This window comes from Artibeus jamaicensis, unplaced genomic scaffold, assembly GCF_021234435.1.
Source record: "Artibeus jamaicensis isolate MK-2021 breed Jamaican fruit bat unplaced genomic scaffold, CSHL_Jam_final contig_402, whole genome shotgun sequence".
Classification (NCBI taxonomy): Eukaryota; Metazoa; Chordata; class Mammalia; order Chiroptera; family Phyllostomidae; genus Artibeus; species Artibeus jamaicensis.
In genome coordinates, this window is record NW_026521818.1 from 18,811,022 (window position 1) to 18,831,728 (window position 20,707).

At 44.3% G+C, this 20,707-nt stretch overlaps 1 protein-coding gene across 2 annotated transcripts in view; it reads left to right on the forward strand.

The window, feature by feature from the left end:
* The window catches only part of MEGF10 (multiple EGF like domains 10), a 179,231-nt gene that overhangs the window by 150,780 nt on the left and 7,744 nt on the right, over positions 1 to 20,707 (forward strand). For both annotated transcript variants that reach the window (XM_053665335.1, XM_037138214.2), the window contains exons 14-22: positions 4,095 to 4,241; positions 5,404 to 5,538; positions 6,062 to 6,190; positions 7,601 to 7,729; positions 9,968 to 10,096; positions 12,327 to 12,455; positions 14,624 to 14,860; positions 16,155 to 16,282; positions 17,628 to 17,751. In XM_053665335.1, coding sequence (XP_053521310.1) covers positions 4,095 to 4,241; positions 5,404 to 5,538; positions 6,062 to 6,190; positions 7,601 to 7,729; positions 9,968 to 10,096; positions 12,327 to 12,455; positions 14,624 to 14,860; positions 16,155 to 16,282; positions 17,628 to 17,751 — 1,287 coding nt within the window. The remainder of the gene's footprint in view (positions 1 to 4,094; positions 4,242 to 5,403; positions 5,539 to 6,061; positions 6,191 to 7,600; positions 7,730 to 9,967; positions 10,097 to 12,326; positions 12,456 to 14,623; positions 14,861 to 16,154; positions 16,283 to 17,627; positions 17,752 to 20,707) is intronic.

Below are 20,707 nucleotides of genomic sequence, written 5' to 3' on the forward strand. Positions count from 1 at the left end.
TGTTTTCTGATAATACTAATATTTTCTAGAGAAGGTAACACCTCAGCAATAATAAATTTGTCTTATCCTTTCCTGGCTATAAGATGAAGGAAAACACAGCAAGAGGATACAAGAGGCCTGAAAGGGAAAATATAGTAATAGGAGAAAATGGTGCTTCAAGAGCAAAAACAAGACAGCTTCACACTTTTCCCTGGAGTCGCCCTCAGATTCTGATAGACTTTGTGTTTGCCTTCAAGCAGATGAGGCACTAATATCTGCAAAATGATGACTCCTTTCTACTGATGATAGAGAAAAAGAAAAAGGATGGAATGTTTAGGGGAAGTTGGTAATAGAATTATTATAATGCACTTTCCAAAGGAAGACTTCATTGCAATCATAAAAGTTATGTCAAAGGAAGCTTGGTTCTGTTGAAATGTGTGTATAGAGTACATGATGAGAGACAGAAAATTTGATAGATGATCTCTAGAATTTCTTGTGATTGTCTGCAAATGAAATGATGGGTAATTCATGTGAAAGCTTATCTTTGCAATGGATCTCCTTGCGATACCATGGGCCTTGTTACATGTATGATAATTATCTCGATAAAGTTGATTATGACTGATGCTCATGCTAATCAGCTGAACAAACCTATTAGGGAAGAAGAATCAGGTATGAAATAAAAGATCACTTACTCACATTTGTCAGTCTGCCCACAAGTCATTTTTCTTAATGTGCTCTGATTGGGAACGTGCTAAGTCATGAATAAATCATCACGATCTATAATGACAAAAAGCAGCATATACTTTTTGACCTAAAGGGTACTCCATTCCAGCTTAACAGCACTGATTAAGTGTAATGTGAAGGAGAGGTATGGCAGGCTGCTGATAAACTAAATCACTTTCAATAATTCAATCTCCCTTATCCCCAAGCTCCAACCCCACAAAAAAAAAGTGCCAATAATCAGGATGAATTTTCATGATGATTTTCAGAGTGGCAAAGTCATTACTCAGCTTCCACGTCAAAGTCCTAATTGGGAGTTGCCTGGGTGGCTCCAGACCAAAAGGGCCAGGGTGTCGTCTGAATCTCTATGGAGTGGCAGTCCCTATTTTAGCTGTTGCTAAACAGGAGTCCTGGTTCACAGGCAGAGCTCAGGACCTGAACTTGAATAGAGTGAAGCCTGTAGCAGATTAGCTTTGCTGGTACTTCCTTCACTTTCACAAAGTGAAGTTTAGGTTTGCAGCTTCCTTAGAAATGGTTCACTCCTCTACACATTTGATTCTTTTGCCTTGTATAGGTGTCAGTCAAAACACCAGACAGGATTCTGTGACTGGTGAATCGTATGTGGGAGGCATAAAGTTTGCAATTCCATCTCAGCTTTTCAAAAGAGATATGATTTTTTTAAAGATTATATATTTGTGAACTCAAAAATAATTGTAGCAGGCCAAAATTCTATATCTCAGTCTATGAGGAATTCTTACACTCTAATCAGCTTATAACAGGCCTGATCTCCTTTCTCCAGCCAGCAGTCCAAGCTTAAATAATTGTCTATTGTTGGTTCCAGAAGGACACAGTGAGGCCTGTGTGCTTTCATGCCTGCTTTGCCATGTGGGAGACTTTCTGAAGGGAAAAAACCAGAACCGTCAAAAGTGGAATATGTGGTTCAGCAGATATGTCTGTGTATCAGTTAGCAACATTCACATTCTGGCTTGGGGCTACTTCTGTTTTAAGGCTTGGGTGACACTAACTTTTCTCCTAATCAACGTAGAAGTAAAATCTAATACAAACATTGCTTTCTCAGCTTCCTGGGTGCTGGGTTGTATTAGTGTTCTGGAATTTTTGAGTGTGTGCATGCTTGTTCTTACTGTGATTTTTCTTGGTCTAGGGCCAGCAGGCACTAGTTCACTACTAATTATAACTCCTTCTCATTGCCTGTCAATGCAAAGAGCATTTCTTTGAGTTGTGAAGAATTCAGACTAACAAGAAAGGAGTTCCCTGTTGTATTGCAAATGCAGGCTTACAAAAGGTACTTCCATTTACCTCCAGCAAAACCTAGTTGTATTTTGTATTTTTGCAACTTGGGTTTTTCTTTATGTTATCTCTAGGCATTTTGATCATTCATGACTGACTGAAATTTCTCTATTTTCAGAGTGAGAATTAAACACCTACATAGTTTCATAGTGATCAATAATTTAGACAACAGCTGTAAAACACATCAATTGTGATATTGTTAGAGAACAGAGCCAAGGGGAGTACAATATACTATTACCGAAAGGACTCCCCACTGGTTTGCTATGTCTGCTGCCAGAGGAAAGACGTCTCTCAATGCCAGAGATTTGCAAAAAGGAAAGGAAATGTTTATTTAAAGCTATAGGGATATAAAGTAGTGACCCAATGTCTTCATTAAAATACTAAAGTCTTTTAGGATACCCAGAGCTGCACACAGTTCTTCCTTCTCCCTCTGCCCTGATCTGGCATACCGTATCTCAGAAAAAGAAGTAGAAGTCCATGATTTGGGCTCTGGCACCATCAGCTGTGTTGTTGCCACGATCTCCAGTTAAGCCAAAGCCATGTGGAACCTTCCCATGGCCCACCAGCAAGAGTCCTTTTATCCCTTTTCTTCCAGGCAAGATCTCTCCTGCTTCCTAAGCCACATGGCAAAAGGGAGCACCCCAAAGCCATGTGGCCCTCACTCTCACCAAGGCTGTGGAGTCCCCACTCTGCCAAAGCCGCGTGGTTCTCTCCCGCATGGCTGCTGAGTCTGGGTTTAAATCCCCGAGCCAATCTTCCTCTGCAGCCCCATTTCCAACTCTTCCCGCAGTCTTTTACACCTGCCAGCATTCCCGTATCCTTCCAGCTTTACTGGGCTGCCATAGTAAGTCTGGGCAGGTGCGGCCCCATGGCATGGAGCCAATCATCTCCAAGCTTTCACACAAGCACTGTAACCAGAGGGAGTTGCCTCTCAGTTACATCTTGGGTGGAAGTCACTCCCATCCCCCTAGTTCAAAAGCATGGCCACAGCTATTTAACATATCTATGGAACCAGTTTAAGGTTATAGATATGTTAAATGACCATGCCAGAGGTTAGCTGCAAAGCTGTTGCTGTACAAAATAGCTCTGCATGTTCCTGCTCCCTGTGTTCCTTCCCCCAACTCAAACCTGTAGGGGGAGTGGGGAGGACATCTTATATATTTTTCTAATATTTCCTGGACACCTTGAGTTCTGGACCGCATTCCAAATCCCTATTTTGAGCCCCCTTCTTGGCTGCACCCTGTTAAAATATTGTCTATAGCTACCAGAATCAGATTAAATTTTTTAAGAGGAATTGGTGGCACAGACTTCTGTGCTGCACAGTGTATCATTAGAATACTTTAAGATTGTGTTTATGACTTTGCTCCAGGGGGACTTTTTAAAAATGTAAAACAATTTAAACACCCTTTATATCTCCTTATATTTGTTTATAAAAAGATTCTATTTATTATTTTTAGAGCAAGGGGAAGGGAGGGAGAAAGAGTGGGAGAAAAACATCATGAGTGAGAGAGACCTTGCTTCTCTCACGCACCCCAGTGGGACACAGCCCGCAACCCAGGCATGTGCCCTGACTGGGAATTGAAACAGCAACTTTCCACTTTGCAAGATGACGCTTAACCAACTGAGCCACAGTGGTCAAGGCAATTTCTCCTTATCTTTTTTACATTTTTCCAATTTCTCTCTAAAAATAAAGAATGGAATGGAAGGTAGGAAGTCACTATGAGCTAAATGATACAATATTTTTGATAAATTTTGCTTTTAATTGAGCCATTGGGCTTCCCCTTTGTTCTCTCCTCCTAAGGAAGAAAAATCAGTATAACAAAGGTGTTTTATTTCTTCTTTTTTATGACTTTATAGAAAATAGTCTTGGGATTACTTTCATGTTAGGATGATACATGATCACACCCTACGTGGTGGCATGTTGATGTGTGTAAGCAGATTTTAAACCTCATGCCACCTCAGCTCCTTGTCGTCTGGGATGACCCAGCTTAGACACCATGACCTTAGGCCTCATCTCTGACTTCACATTGCGGAGGTGTCCACCTGCCCAGCCTCTCACTCAGCCTTACCCATGTGCGTTGTTGCAGGTATCCACTGTGACAGCGTGTGCGCTGAGGGACGCTGGGGCCCCAACTGCTCGCTGCCCTGCTACTGTAAAAACGGGGCCTCGTGCTCCCCTGATGACGGCATCTGTGAGTGTGCGCCGGGCTTCCGAGGCACCACCTGTCAGAGAAGTAAGTGCTCTTAAAGCGGCAGCTCCCATTTCTCCTCAGGGTACAATGTGCACGGTGTCCTCTCTGTCCCACTTCTCAGTTCGCACTGATGTGCTGTTTCAGTCGAGGGCAGAAGGAAGTGTAATAGGTCATCTTGTCCTCTGCAGAGCTGTCCTCAATAGCACATCCCGAGTTTTATTCCTTCCAGCCTTCAGGACTAGCAGAACAGATGGCGGCTACAGCCATTTTTTCCCAGTAGTGGTTTCATTGCCTCGTTGGCATCACCGACAGGATATGTTTCTTGATCCTGCCTTAAATCTTGCAAATGGTGTTCCAGAAATCCAGTGACCTGTAAATATTTTATTCAGCAGTTTTGGCATTGGCCTTATTTCAATTACTAGATGTCAACATCAGCCAAACCTTGAGGCAAATCATGCATCTTGCTAACAGTTTTAAAGTTAGTCCTGTGAGGGAAATAGAATTGCTGAGTTACAAATGGGGGCTGTTGACATTGGTCAGTTGAAATTTTAAGTTAGGAAATATGCTGTAAGATATTACTACATCTTCTTGTAAATGTTCTCAGGAAAGGAATATACAACTAACTACAAGATACGTTATTCTAAATTTTTAATCACTTTTCCAATTAAGAGTTCTATGCAGTTGTCCTGTATTTAAATTCAGATACTGCCTTGGGAAGAGCCCAATTATGAAGCATTTTACTTTTCATCCACAATCATTAACTTGGACGGTCCTGAGGAGGAGCCATCTTTTAGTTCTGACTATAAATCTATTTATTGCCAGTAATGACTCAAAGAATAAAGGATCAACACATGGCTTGAGAGCATTTATTTGGGCCTTGTTAGAAAGTAGAATGTTATTTCCTTCCTTCATTTATTTCTTAAAGCCTCTAGCTCTATGCCAAGCCTCAAGCTAATTGGGGCTGTAAATGGAAAAATAAAGAAGACTAAATTATTTGCCTACTCTTGGGCAGTTCAGAGTTTAATGGCTTTTTATCAGTATTAAAGAATACTCTTGTTTCTTTGGTGGCCGTTATTTTACACTTGGACAAGTTTCACTATCATTAAAAATTTTTTTTACCCCCAATTTGAAGTAGATCTTGATGTGGCACATGAAAGAAACACACCTGCGGTACGATGAACCGTCCACTTCCGTTCTCTTTCAGTCTGTTCCCCTGGTTTCTACGGGCACCGCTGCAGCCAGACGTGCCCACAGTGTGTGCACAGCAGTGGGCCCTGCCACCACGTCACCGGCCTGTGCGACTGCCTGCCCGGCTTCACGGGCGCCCTCTGTAATGAAGGTGAGGCGCAGTTTTGGAGAGACACCTGCCCAGGGGCAAGCCCCACGCAGCCTGTTCTCAGGCTTCCCCGAGGACACATCTGCAGCTACCAGCTACCGATGCCTCTGCTCTGCTGTGTTTGCAGCTTCTGTAAATGCAACATTGGGCTTTGGAAAAGCTGGCTTGCCGCTCCTGCAAAACCTCTTCATTCTCTGAGCTGTGCTCCTCTTCAGTTTTAATTGGAAACAGCCTCCCATGAAAAATCAATATGAGGAAGGATTTTGGCTTCCTGAGTAAAAAGTTACGATGTCAGATTTCTAGAAATGTGATGATGTCTCCTGGCTTGAGATGCCTTAATAAGGGTGTTTGGCTTCCCGTGTTTGTAAAAATGAGTCCGTTGAGGATGAAGGATGCTGTGAAGTGGAGGCAGCTACTAAATGTGCACCTAGGTGGATGACCTTTAGAGCTGTTTCCCGATCCAAGAGTCCAGGGTTCTATGGGATTAGATGCGGTGATGAATCACTGACATATAACTTATTCACAGTGTGTCCCAGTGGCAGATTTGGGAAAAACTGTGCAGGAATTTGTACCTGCACCAACAATGGAACCTGCAACCCCATCGACAGATCGTGCCAGTGTTATCCGGGATGGATCGGCAGTGACTGTTCTCAGCGTGAGTCTTGTTTGAGAATAGCTCAACCATTTTATTTGTTTGTTTTCAGGTTCTTTAGGGTCGAAGTATGAGTGGTTACATAATCAAGCAAAATATATGAGTAATTATAAGATACATTATTCTAATTTTTAAATGGCTTTCTTTCCCCATTAAGAACTCTGTGCAATGATCCTACAGTTAAATCTAAATAGTGTCTTGAAAAGAACCTAAATAAGTGGCATTTTTGCTTATTTACATTTCAGTAATTCTTCACCTGTAAAATTGGGGTCATGTTCTTGGACAATCTATTCTGAGATTCATTCCAGACCTCAAGTGTCAGAGACTATTTTTCCCTTCCTAGGGGAAAAAATGGTCACACGACCATGGAAGATGTTTTTTTCATTTAGAAAAATACTTCAGATTTACTCATTGTCTGTATTGGGCCATATTCCCTACTGGGTGACCATAGATAAATTACAGGTGATCCTCCTTTTAAGCAGTTATGTTCTTGGAGCATTAGTACAAATGAAAGGAATTTCATTTCTATTTTTTGTAAATGAAATCATTTTACCCCATAACCTTGCATTATGATTTCACAGATGCTTTAGCTGATGTTCTGATGGCCCTTCAATGGCCTGTGACCCTCTTCTAAGAGTTAGTTTACCTTTTTCAAATCTAAGGTTTTAAAACTCTATCTTAGAGTGACTCTAAGGTAACTGAAGATTTAGTATGGTTTTCTGCTTTTTCCAATTAAGAAGTCGTACAAGTAAACCAATTCTTACATACAACCGGGAACCTTAACATTTAAAACAAGCCTCTAGTGACAACTCTAGGCTGACAAGCACTAGTTTTCGAGATCAAAGACATGAATTACATGACCTTGAGTCCCTTAACCTCTCTCAAGTCACATCATTTTTCTGTCTGATCTCTGCTTAAACAGCCTCTCCTTAGAGAGGCATTAAGAAGCAACTTCATCACTCTTTTCCCCCCGAGCCTATTTTTTTCCATAGTATTTATCACCATTGGTTGTGCGGTTGGCTGGTTGGTTTTCCTACCTTCACTACTAAATTATAAGCTTCTGGAGGGCAGCCTGGACTTTGTCTTGTCCCCCGCTATCTCCTTTGACACCTGAATAGTGCTGAGCACAGAGGTGCTGAATGTGCCTTTGGTAAATGACCAAATCTGTAAACTGGTGGTGGTTGTCGCCTCACTCTGCAGTCTGTGAATGAACGCATGTGTCAGGGATGAGGGTTATGTTGCAGTCAGCATCGCCCTTTGGGTCTGAATCAGATTTGGAACAGCTAGCTTTCCCAGTTCCGATGCACACAGCGCACCTCTCACATGCAAGGTGTGGAAGGGTGCATGGAATTTTCCCTGCCAGGTGCTGGCCTCAAACTCTAACAGATCCCTCCGTGTACGTTGTGGTTTCAGCTTGTCCGCCCGCCCACTGGGGCCCGAACTGCATCCACACATGCAACTGCCACAACGGGGCCTTCTGCAGCGCCTACGACGGGGAATGTAAATGCACTCCCGGCTGGACGGGGCTCTACTGCACTCAGAGTAAGCGGCCACCCTTCCAAACCCACCAAGAGAACCATACCCTCGAAGGACACAGCCTCACCCTTTGCACACGTGAACGGGGCTCAACAAGCTTTCCGGGCACTGGAGTGTTTCGTCTACCCATGACATCTAGGCATCTCATTCTCTCTAAGAGGTTAAGAGCTGCCGTGTTCCAGGTTTTCTGTTTCTATTAGGGCCCTAGGTGGACCAGGGCTATGTGTTATGGTGGGCAGTTTCTTTCTGCTCTCTTCTGTAACCAGACCCTATTTGTGTGGCTCAAACTCCCTACCATGTATTCCATCAGCACGAAGGTTAGGATAAGCGACGGTGATTAGAAAGGTATTGAAGACGAGAAGCCTGGCTGCCCGACTTCTCTGTGCTCTCAGAGAAGGTTGGGCCCAGTGGGCCTTGAACTTCAGCGAGCTTCCAAATCACCTGATGGCTCGGTTGGCTGGCCCCACTCCCAGACCGTCTGATTCTGTAGGTCTGGGGTAGGGCCTGAGAATTCACATTTCTTACAGTTCTCCAGGTGGTGATGCCAGTGTGGAACCACGCTTTAAGAATCAGTAGGGTGATTTTTTTCCATTTTTATATTCTATTGCATCCTAACCATTTATCCTTCAGTGAAGTTATTAGCATCATGGGTCATAATGTGCAAAGTACTTCACAGCTCGCCACCAATGGGGATAAAAGATTGTTCTCTTCCCCCTTGCCTTTAACTGAATAAATAAGAAAAGACAGGAAAGCATGTATTATGATTATCATTAATACTAATATATAATTCTAAATTGTAGAAATGAGCGGAGGAGGAAAGATGAGTTAGAAATTAGGCAATTCTTGTTTAATACTAATTGGAGCACATAAAGAATAGGCTGAGCACGTCTTTTGAAACTTTCTGGAAAAAAGTAAGGGCTTTGAGCCATGATTTGGAAGGGAGAGTTGGCAAGGAGGAAGGTTGTCCCAGGCATTTTCTGCTGAGGTGGTGTGTGTATATGTACACATATTTATTTGTATGTGTATATATATATATATATATATATTTACTTACATATGTACACACAGGTTTTTGAGCTCCTTAGGGAAAGCACTTACGTTATTATTTATAATTCCCACACTAGGACCTGCCTCAGTCAGAGGCAGTTCCGAAGGGAAGCACCACAACACGGGCGGAGCAGAGGGCCTGAGCCAGGCCTCCCCGCATGTAGGTCGTCACCCCGCCATTTGCTGGCTGGGTGACAGGGCATGCGGGGCCCAGTCCCCACATGCGGGGTGGGCTCACCCGCCGCTGCATTTCCGGGCGGCTGTGAAGCTACAGTGAGAGCGTGTGTGAGAAGAATCCAGCACGAGTTGGTGCTCAACGAGGGCAGTGGCAGTGGTGGCCGTCGTCACATTCCGGTGTCTGTGTCTGCCTCTGTTTCTGAGAGTTGAGCTCTCAAATATTCAAACAAACAAACAAACACCCAAAAAACAGAAACAACTCCCTCCAAGAAACACTGAAAATAAAAGGCATACGTGATGCTTGGGAACAGCCATGAACCAGCAGATGTGGGAGATTTCTTCGTGCCACAGGGTCCTGAAACTCTTGCGGGACGGCTGCAGGCCCATGAGTCCCAGAGGGGCTTGTGCAGGTCCTCATCCCAAGGGTACAGTGGTCTGTGTCTGGAAAACTCCGCAGCAGTGGGGAGCTTTACTGCTTATTTATAAAGGTCCTGTGAAGTGCAGAGTTTTTTAAAATTCAGCACTCTACCACATATCGCTGGTGCAGAAGATCATGTCACCAAAGTTAACACCAGATACAGCAGGCAGGGTGAGTAGCAGAATTGGAGACATTCGCTACCAAAAGTAAAACCATATACAGGTCATTTGAATATAAAGTACTCATTTCGGTCCATGGAACTGGAGTCCAGGATTCTAGTAGCTGAACAAAAGAGTGAAAGGAAATGGCCCAGATGTCTGCAGAGTTGAGGGTGCCTTGTTAGAAGGCACTAGCTTTGCCTCCAGGAGACCAGTGATGGTTAAACTGCCAGGTAGGAAACTGTTCTGCCTTCTGCTTATGAATGACAACCTCCTTACAAGAACCCCTTCTTGGGACTTCAAAGAAGGCTTTGTGACAAGCTAACATGTGTATTACTGTCTTCATCCACCCTCTAGTGGCTCAAGATTTTTTAAAACATTGGAAGCAAGAGCTGTGTGACTTCTCGGCCGGTTGACCCCTGCTGTCCTTCTTCCCCCACACAGGATGTCCCCTGGGGTTTTATGGAAAGGACTGTGCATTGGTGTGCCAGTGTCGAAACGGAGCGGACTGTGACCACATCTCTGGGCAGTGTACTTGCCGCACGGGGTTCATGGGGAAGCACTGTGAACAGAGTGAGTATGAGAGCATGACATCTCTTGACGGTCTTCTCCCTGTCCAGAGTCACTTTTCCTAAATGCCTGAAGATAATAAGGCAGCACTCGCAACTTTGAAGTTGTTTGAGCTGATGGCTGGTCACCAGCACAGCTGACTTCCCCTTTGAAGACCTGGCCACCTTTACATCTTTTCTGGCTGCCTTTTCCCTCAGAATTCTTCTTCTGAGTAACCACTACTCAGTGCTCTGGGTAGAGGGGGTGTGGCTATACAACTGAAGACGGAATTCAAGTTTTCCATCTGTTCATCCTGGCTCCTTGTTCTCCTTATTTTTGGAACGTGGATGCTCAGAGCTTTAAAAGAGCCAGTCGAGCTTTCTTCATGGCAAAGGCAGAGCCCATCTCTGACGGGAGGTGGGTGCTCCTGGTGGGGCCAGGCTGGGTGTGCAGGAGGCAGGGGCGGGCTAACCAGGGCCGGCCCCACTGAGGGTGAGCAAGCCGTACAAACACGGCCACGCTCTTAACCACCTCATGTAGAAAGCACTTCTTTACGTCTCTACTAATAGCTTCTCATGGGAATCGTAATGACCTCCTTCAGGAGAATATATTGCCTTAAAATTTTGTTCTAAAAGTCTCACCCTGGGAAAATATGCTCTGTTGGAATTACCCATCCTTGGATTCCTCTTTCTGTCCCACCAGCTGTGCCTCTGCTCACAGGGTTATGGGAACATTTAGTCTTGACTAAGTATTTTGGATTAGTTTATTGTTCTTTTCCTCTGTGACTTGTGGTGTTCAGGGAAATAAATAAGTGCTTAGAGCTGCGTGGGACTCACTTTCTAATCGTAATGGCAGGAGAAGGAGGAAGAGATTACCTCCTTGCCAGAGGGCGTGCTCTTGGGAAAGATGATGCACAGATTACATGGGTGTGGGAGCCGCGGGGCCTACAGAGATGGATCAGCTGAGCAGGACTTTGGCAATAAAGCATCACTCTCCCGCCACCCCATCAGCACCTCACAGCTCCACTGGACTGCCCAGTGGCATGTGCTGACCCCTAGAATATTTGTGCGTATCCTCCTGCCTGGCAGTTGATAAGAGTGAGATCCAGGAAGCTGCCTGGATGGCGAAGGCCCAGTTTTGGTTTTGCTCTGCTAGTTCATGTAATCATGAGAGAGGTACAGAGACACAGAGTTACTTGCACACTGCTATATATATGTAAATATTGTGTGCATGTGTACAAATGTCTAAACACGTGTGCACATGCATACAGGGGTGGGCAAAGGTAGCTGTACAGTTGTAAGTAGGTGAAACAGTTTATTGTATTATTATTTATTCATGGCATTATTTTTCTTGCAAACAATTGTAAAGCTACTTTTGCCCACCCCAGTATATGTATAGGAACCAGAATAAGGTCCAAAATGACTTTTGCTTGCATGGCGGGCTGTAACCAGTCTTATCACATAAAAGGCTCATAAGTGCTTCTGTGATTATTCTGAACATCACATTAGACTGTCTGTCCCAGTGCTCATTCCAGACGGAAACCCCGTGGTGGACAGAGAACTCTGAGAGTAATGGCACATCGCCCCCTGCTGCTCACTTTACAAAAACGTCACTATTTTATCATGATTCTTAGATTTCATATGCCTATGCTATTCTTTGAAATCTATGCTCCAATTTACTAGGACTGCATTGCAAAAATCCCACTCTTTTAGTCTGTCAGCCTTCCACCTGCAAATTCTTATTTTTGAGCCATTCTATGGTAAGTGAAGTTCTTACCTAGAAAATGAACAAAACTGTCCCCCCCCTTTCCCCTCTGTCAGCTAACCCGAGTCAGGATGTGCCGCTGGGAGGATCCGAGTCTGTAGTGAGATATGCTTGTTCTCGAGGAAGCAACTCTATACTTTTCAGTCTGGCCTTCTTCCATCCCACAGTGTTGTCTGGTGGAGTCATCTCAGGTCGCCCTTAGTGACCATCTTTGTCCAGTCCCACTGGGATGCCTCATTCTCTGTACCCACCCATCCTCGAGATGGGGACATAAAGGCTGGAAGTACCAGGAACTGTAACAAGGGACACTGTCTCCAGCTGTGTGTCACCTGGCCTGTGAGTCCCACCGTGATTCAGGGGTACCAGTCTTCCTGAACAGGGCTCCCCAGGAGAGCCGGCCCTCGGACACACAGGGTCATACTGTACGAGGCAGCCTCACCCCAGGTTCCCAGGGCTGACGAGCTGTCCTGGACTTTCATTTCCTTCTCAGAGTGCCCTGCAGGCACGTATGGCTACGGCTGCCGCCAGATATGCGACTGTCTGAACAACTCCACCTGTGACCACATCACTGGGACCTGTTACTGCAGCCCAGGGTGGAAGGGGGCACGGTGTGATCAAGGTAAGGATGCTAGTAAATGATAACCAGCACCACGTAGTGACCACTACCCTGCATTGAGGGTTTTCACCTGCATTCTCTGATGTTCTCACCAGGACTCTGCAGGGCACAGCTGGTTGTTTATTTAGTTGCCAGGTGGATGCCTTACTGTTGCTCTCCTACAGATGAAAACACTAAAGCAATTAGGTTGAGTAATTGGCCCAAGTTCATACAGCTACTATAGCATATGTCAGGGTTTTGATGTCAAGTTTTCCAAAGTTCATGAACTTTCCACAGTGCCTACAATTGTTTTCAGACTTACTGAGGTATAATTAACCTATAAAAAGCAATACACATATAATTATACTATATAAAGATATGCAATATATATACCTATATACCACACATATGTACAGTGACAGAGTATGCAGTTTGATAAAATCTGACACGTACACATCCATGAAACCATCAGCACAATAAAAGTAATTAATATATGTATCACTCTCAAAAGTTTTATCTTGTCCCTCCCTGCCATCACTGCGGAACCTTGGGTCCCAAGCAATCACTGATCTTTCTGTCACTATAGATGAGTGCAGTTTTTAGAATTTTATATAAATGGAATCATGCTGTACAATTTTTTTGCCTGATTTTGTTTACTTGGTGTAATTATTTCAAAATGGAACCGTGTTGTGGTATATGTCAGCGGTTCAACTGTTTCTCATTGTTGAGCCATATCCCACTGCATGGACAATATCATCATTTGTGTGCCTGTTCACCTGTTGATGGACATTTGGATTGTTTCCAGCCTTTGGCTGTTACAGATAAGACTGCTATCTACAATAATGCAACACATTTTTATATGGACGCATGCCTACATTTCTGGAGTAAATTAGCAGGACTGGAATGATTGGCTCATGTGATAGTCATGTGTCTGTCTTATTAAGAAACGTGTACCCATAGTTTCTGACTAGGATGTGTGTCGCAGTCACCTGGGGACACTTCTCCTAGTCATCATCCCACTTGGTCTGCTTCTGGGTCAGTGGAGCCTCTGAGAAAGTGCTGAGCATGACCCCTGACAGCGCCTACTGTGTGCGGTGCCCTTCAGTAGGTAGTAAGTGTAATAAGCTCACGGGGTGTCAAGGCTTTAGAGTTCACATGGTGTGGCAGGCAAAGTCGTCCCGTACTGCAGACTGGGTAGGGACTCACTCTCCTCTCATGCAGTAACTTTTACATGCCGTGGTTTATATCTGACGTCACAGCAGCAGGGAGTTACGTTCCACAGGCACACCGTCATCGCACGTGCGTTGTCGTCACACTGCGCTGGCCTAGGCGCTCTGTTTTGGGGGCAGGCTGTCGTACAATAAGGTCTAGCATGGAGAATCATCAGGTTGTTGGGACACTGAGCCGGAAGCACCTTCATGAAGGCCATTTCCCCATTATCAGGTGATAAAATTGCAGCTTAAGAACTTAAGGGAAAGTTCAGAATATCTGGATCAGTTTTTATCGACTCTCAATCCATACCTTTTGTGTCTTTGCTTGATGAAACAAAAGGAAGAGCTTTGGAAAACTGGATTTTGACTTTTAATGAGTAAGATTGTAGGGTGATGTTATCAGGTCTTATTGGGACAGACCTTTATCATGGAAAATAACTGCATAGAACAGTACCTTCTGGAGTAAAAACCCATTGAAATCAGCATAAATCCCGATCTTAGGCTAGACTTAAAATGGAGTTATTCTTTGTTGGAAGGAAAATTACTATTAAAAATGCTAAAGACAGGCGCAAAATTAAGTTAGTTGAGACACTTAGGAGCTAGCCCTTTATAGCCTCATTGCTGTATAATAAATAAAGCACAATAAAAATTAGATGAAGTATTAATCCCAATTGACGGTCAAAATGTTTCATCTGAAACATATGAGAAGTTCCCAAGTCCTACTGTTGAATCTTGGGGTTCAGGAACTCCTGTCTTTTTTTTTTTTTGAGGCTTCAAGCAGCCTTTCTCTGGGCGTAGACAAGCCAGCAACACCCGAAAATGGGGAAGGTTTGTGTCTCCCTCCGGCTTTGTATCCAAACGAGCATTTCATGAGCTGAAAACATCCAGGCTGGCGCAGTGGGAGGCCTTTACAACTAGAGATCAAACATTTATCCAGGGCATTGTCACCCATCGTGCAACCCCTTTTTCTCCTTTTTTTAGCTGGTGTTATAATAGTTGGAAATCTGAACAGCTTAAGCAGAACCAGTACTGCCCTTCCTGCTGACTCCTACCAGATCGGGGCCATTGCGGGCATCATCATTCTTGTCCTGGTTGTCCTCTTCCTGCTGGCGCTGTTCATTATTTATCGACACAAGCAGAAGGGAAAGGAGTTGAGCATGCCAGCGGTGACCTACACCCCTGCCCTGAGGGTCACGAATGCAGACTATGCCATCTCAGGTAAGACTGCAGTCCTCAGAGGCATGTCCCTCCTTGAAAAAGGAAGGTTTTCTCCCCTGGTCCTCTGAAACTGAGTGTTTGGTGGTGCTGTCCGCTGTTACAGTCAGCCTTGAGAAGATTTTGTTTGGAAAAGGTACGTTGTTAGAGATGTGGTTTGGATGTTAACAGTAGTGACATCATTACTGTTGCCTTCTGGCAGGGTTTTTAAGGTAGATTCATTATGTGGTTGCTTAGACTTTGGGAATTTTAACCTGGAAGAAGCTTCACCAGGTGCCTAGTCCCAAGCTTTTGTCATATGGAGGGGACAGAGAGGGGAGGAGAGGGGGTGGCCATAATTTCACGGAGGCCATGGAACAAACCAGCAAGAGGGCCAGGTCTTCTGTCTCTGGCCCTGGGTTCTCCCCACGTTCCTTCCAGCCTGTCCCTGAGCCCACACGCATCTTTAATTACACAACAACCAAGATACATAAGAAACAGTGTTTTGGGGCCTGGCTGGTCTAGCTCAGTGGATTGAACTCGGGCCTGCAAACCAAAGGATCTCGATTTGATTCCCAGTCAGGGCACATGCCCGGGTTGCAGGCCGGTTCCCAGCAGGGGACGCTGAGAGGCAACCATACATTGATATTTTTCTTCCTCTCTCCTTCCCTTCACCTCTAAAGATGAATAAATAAAATCTTCAAAACAAAAAACAAACAAAAAAAACTAGTGTTTTGGTTTTAGCAAGAACTAGAGCATTTCTTTAAGAAAATTATTAAATCTTCCTTTTTGTCACTAGTCCCCATAAAAGTAAATTTTTAAGAGACATGGTCAGTATCAGAAGTAGCTACTTAAAATGAAGAATTTAGAAACTTAAAATACTTACTAATTTTGGGGCAATTACTGAAGGAGTTTGAGGGTTTCCCATGTTTACACGTGCACCGGTTGTGGGAATGCATGAAGTAGCTGTACAGGATATTGTAGTGCAAAATACTGTGTCAAGAACTCAAGTGCTTACAAAAGAGGAAAATTACAGCAGAAGCGGCTTCAAAGTGAAGCATCCCCAGCTTGTACCAGCCTCACAGCAAAGAGCAGGTTGTTATCTCTGGATATGTTCACACTTTTCGAGGAGACAGGTAGGAAGTCAGACTCCTGCTGCTTCTAGAAGTTTTGCTGAGTGTACTCGGCAGGAGGGTACTCTGCCCAGCTTGTGCTGTGGAAGCGGCCCAAACACTCGTTCTCATGGTTTCCTTTCTCTTTTTTCCTACCCAGATGTAGGAGAGCCCGCCACCCTAACCGTTTCCTTCTCTGCTTGCAGAGACTCTTCCTCACAGCAATGGCGGGCATGCTAACAGCCATTACTTCACCAACCCCAGCTACCACACCCTCACCCAGTGCGCCACGTCCCCGCACGTCGACAACAGGGACAGGATGACCATCGCAAAGGTGAGAGGGAACAGCTGGGTGGTGGCGGGTGGGCATCGGGGACAGAAAGGCACGGCAGTTATGGACTTGTCTGGCACAGAGAAGGGCCGCTGTCTGGGTGGCCACAGACTCTTCCAGGCACTTTCTCCCCATTATCTCATTTATTCCTCTGAACAATCCTGAAAGTAAGTGTGTGTTAGGCTCTCAAGTTTAACGACAAAAATCCTGAGTGATGGAGGATGTAAGTCACTCCAGGCCTCCCTGACTCTACAGTGTATACTGTTTCCATTGCCCCTCTTTGGAAAAATGTTTCTAATATTGCACGAGGTTTTAAAATAATGTCCCACATGGCAGCACTGCAGCAGGCTCAGTCCTGGGTAAAGTTGCCAAGTTTGCCTTTTCCAACCACCTGTCCCCTGGTGCCCTTTCCTGGCTGGTTATACTTCTATGACAACAACAATAATATGTGTTTGTTTAGGCTGAACCCCATGGAATTGCATTTTTGTAGCTCAAAAATGATCAAATAGAAACAAAATTCCAATCATTTCTAATTATTTTACAAAAGAAACTCACTTAATTTTTTGCACCAATCCCCTGAATCAAAAGTGTTATCCCCATTTCACAGGTGCGCAGGGAGGGTGGGGACCCAGGGCTGGCTGGGACCCGAACTGCTTCTGCAGAGCCACCCACTGCACCCCAAGTCCCTTCCACGACTCTCCAAGATCCCAAACATTTCTCCCTTCCAGTTGCACCTGGATTATATTTCCAATCTCCGTGGTTGAATTCCAGCTCTCTCTTAGAAGAAAACCAAGCTAATAAGATGAATTCACTTGCAATTAACTTAATGCAGCTGAATTTTAATTATAGTGCCTCAGAGTTAAATAGCACTCCACATTCCCCGGAGACTTTCATATGCTTCATTTTATTTGTTCTCATTCACATTCAGGGAGGGAGGCAAAGTAGATAATCTTACCCTTATATTTATAGCTAAGAAAATTGCTAAGAGTCACTTGTGACTCATACAAGATCATACAGGGTTTGATGGAAGAGATCTGACCAGGAGTTTGTTTTTTCCATTTAAAGTTCCATGTGTGTAAACCCAAATAAGCTCTAGTTGGTGCAGAGTAGCAACGCGAAATGAAGAAGCCAAGGCAGTAGAGGAAACAGTTGGGGACATGGGACATCCACTCCTGCTGCCCTCGATGTCCCTGCAGGTCCGACACGGGCACCTCTGGCCCTTGGTCCAGCCTCATGTAAGAACCAGTTGTGATACCTGCCATGGACTAGCTTCCTCCAGATCAGCAGTATTATTCTGTGACACACTGTGGTCTCTTCTTATGCCTTTTATTGTTTATGTTTTTAACAGTCAAAAAATAATCAGCTGTTTGTGAATCTGAAAAATGTAAATCCTGGAAAGCGAGGCCCCGTGGTGGACTGCACGGGAACGCTGCCCGCAGACTGGAAACATGGTGGCTACCTCAACGAGCTGGGTGAGTTCTCCACCACTTTGCTCACTGCACACCGCCCTCTCTCAGTAACCTCACAGAGCCACAGCGTTATATCTGTGCCAAAGTGATCTCTTAAAAACAGGCATGAAAAAAACAAAGTAACAGACTTATACCTAGCCCCCATATGGGGCTTATTACTGTCCCAAGCGCCTTATTTATTCAACATTAATTGAGTTTTTACTATGTTCCAGGAATGATAAAATGAAATAAGGATCTTTGCCTGCTTGTAGCTTACATTTGAACTCTCTATTTTAAGTTACTTAATTTTTCTAAGTACTCTAATAGTGAGGTGTTATTATTATCATCCTCATCTGTACATTACAGTTAAGAAACTGTCTTTTAAAAATATATATTTTATTGATTATACCATTACAGTTGTTTTATTTTCCCCCTTCATTCCCCTCCACCTTGCACACCCCTTCCCCCACCATTCCCCCCTTTAGTTTATGACCCTGTGTCTCAAATTCTTTAGATTCTATATTTCCCATACTATTCTTGCCCCCTATCTATTTTCTACCTACCATCTATGCTACTTATTTTCTGTACCTTCTCCCCCCTTCTCCTCCTCCCACTACCCTGTTGCTAACCCTCCATGTGATCTTCATTTCTATGGTCTGCTCCTGATCTAGCTGTCCTTTTAGTTTGCTTTTGTTTTAGGTGTGGTTCTTAATAACTGTGAGTTTGCTGTCCTTTCACTGTTCATCTTTTTTATCTTCTTTTTCTTAGATAAGTCCCTTTAACATTTCATATAATAAGGGCTTGGTGATGATGAACTCCTTGAATTTGATCTTATCTGAGAAGCACTTTATCTGCCCTTCCATTCTAAATGAAAGTTTTGCTGGATAGAGCAATCTTGGTTGTAGGTCTTTGGATTTCATGACTTGGAATACCTCTTTCCAGCCCCTTCTTGCCTGTAAGGTCTCTTTTGAGAAATCTGCTGACAGTCTGATGGGAACTCCTTTGTAAATGATTGTCCCCTTATCTCTCGCTGCTTCTAGGATTCTCTCCTTCATTTTAATCTTGGCTAGTGTAATTATGATGTGCCTTGGTGTGTTCCTTCTTGGGTCCAACTTCTTTGGTACTCTCTGAGCTTCCTGGATTTCCTGGAAGTCTATTTCCTTAGCCAGATTGGGGAAGTTCTCCTTTATTATTTGCTCCAATAAGTTTTCCACTCATGGGTGTTCCTCTTCCCCTTCTGGTACCCCTATAATTCAGTTGTTGGAGCATTGAAAGATGTCCTGGAGGTTCCTAAGCCTCTCCTCCTTTTTTTGAATTCTTATTTCTTCATCCTTTTCTGTTTGGTCATTTTTTCCTCCTCCTGATCTGCTCCCTTGATTTGAGTACCAGTTTCCTTTCCATTACTATTGGTTTCCTGTGCATTTCCCTTCATTTCAATTAGTTTAGCCTTCATATGTTCCTCTAATTTGTGACTAAAATCAACCAGTTCTGTGAGCATCCTGATCACCAGTGTTTTGAACTGTGCATCTGAAAGTTTGGCAATTTCTTGGTCTCTCAGAGTTATTGGCTCTGGGGCTCTGAGTTGTTCTTGAGCCATGTTTTGATCTGTTTGTGCCTGTTACATATGAGGAGCGGAGCCCTAGGTGTTCACCAGGGCGGGGCCACCCAGATCACTGGTTTGTGATGCTGTGTGTGGGGGCGGGCTCAGAGAGGGACAATGGCAGTCCCCTCTGCTGCTTCCCGCCACTGGGGCCTGTGCAGTCTGTCTCACTGCTCGCTCCTTTGCTGGTTCATTTGTGCATGGATGTGTGACCAGGGTCAGCCTGCCGCCTTGCGCTCTCACTGGGTACCACCTGTTGCTACCCCACACCTGGGATCTGCCAACTGCTGCCCGCGCCTGTGTCGGGGCATCTTTCCTGCCCGACCCTGCTCTGCTGCTGGCTCCGCCCCTCTTATCGGTCTGGCTGAATAGGTTCATTGTTGTCAGACTTCCGTATAGTTCAACTTTCTGTGTTTTGGCTGCGTTTTTTCTTACTAAAACTTTGTTGTCTTTAAACTTGGTTGTGTGAGAAGGTACAATGTTTCCACCTACGCCTCCATCTTGGCAGAAGTTGAAGAAACTGAGTCTTAAAGAAGTTAAGTGACTCGAGCAAAGTCTCAAATCCTGATGAATGGTAGACCTGGGAGTTAAACCTAATCAGCTGGGTTCCAGGTTGTGGGCTCTTCTTGGCTATCCTTTAATGTGGGCACTTGAGGCCCCTTCCCCTGTTAGGTGAGGAAATGGACATACCAACAGGAACATAGTGAGTTGGTGGTTCTCAAGCATTTTGGAATCGAAACCTTTTCACACACTCTTAAAAGTTATCAAGGACCCCAAAGAACTTCTGTTGATATGAGGAATAGCTGTTGATATCAACCATATTACAAATTAAAACTGAGAACATTTAAAATAGTTATTTATTAATTTGTTTCTAATAATCATCTCATAGCATGATAAGATGCACTTTTTTAAAATTACTTCATTTTCCAAAAAATAGAAGAGTGGCACTCTCCAACACCTTTGTAAATGTCTTTAACATATGACTTAGTAAAGGATAGCTAGACTTTCATTCTGCTTCTGCATTTAGCAGTAGTGACCTCACACTTGGTACGGCTCCTAGAAAACTCCACCATGTACTCAAGAGAGGAGAGTGAAAAAGGCACACGGTGTTGTTACCTTATTACAAGAGAAGCTTCAATCACACAGCCCTCTGCAAAGGGGCTGAGAATCTTGGACCACATGCAGAGAGCTGCTGTGATACCCCAGCGAGTAGGGGGTGCCACTTCCACGCATGTGCACCTTATTTTCAAGGAGGAGCTTGATGATGTAGTAACTAACGTGTGTGTGTGCTGCCTTATGGTCAACAAACCCTTTCATGTGTATTTATTTAGTGGTAAGGTTGCCACGAAGCCCAGTTAAATCTGAATTTCAAATAAGCCT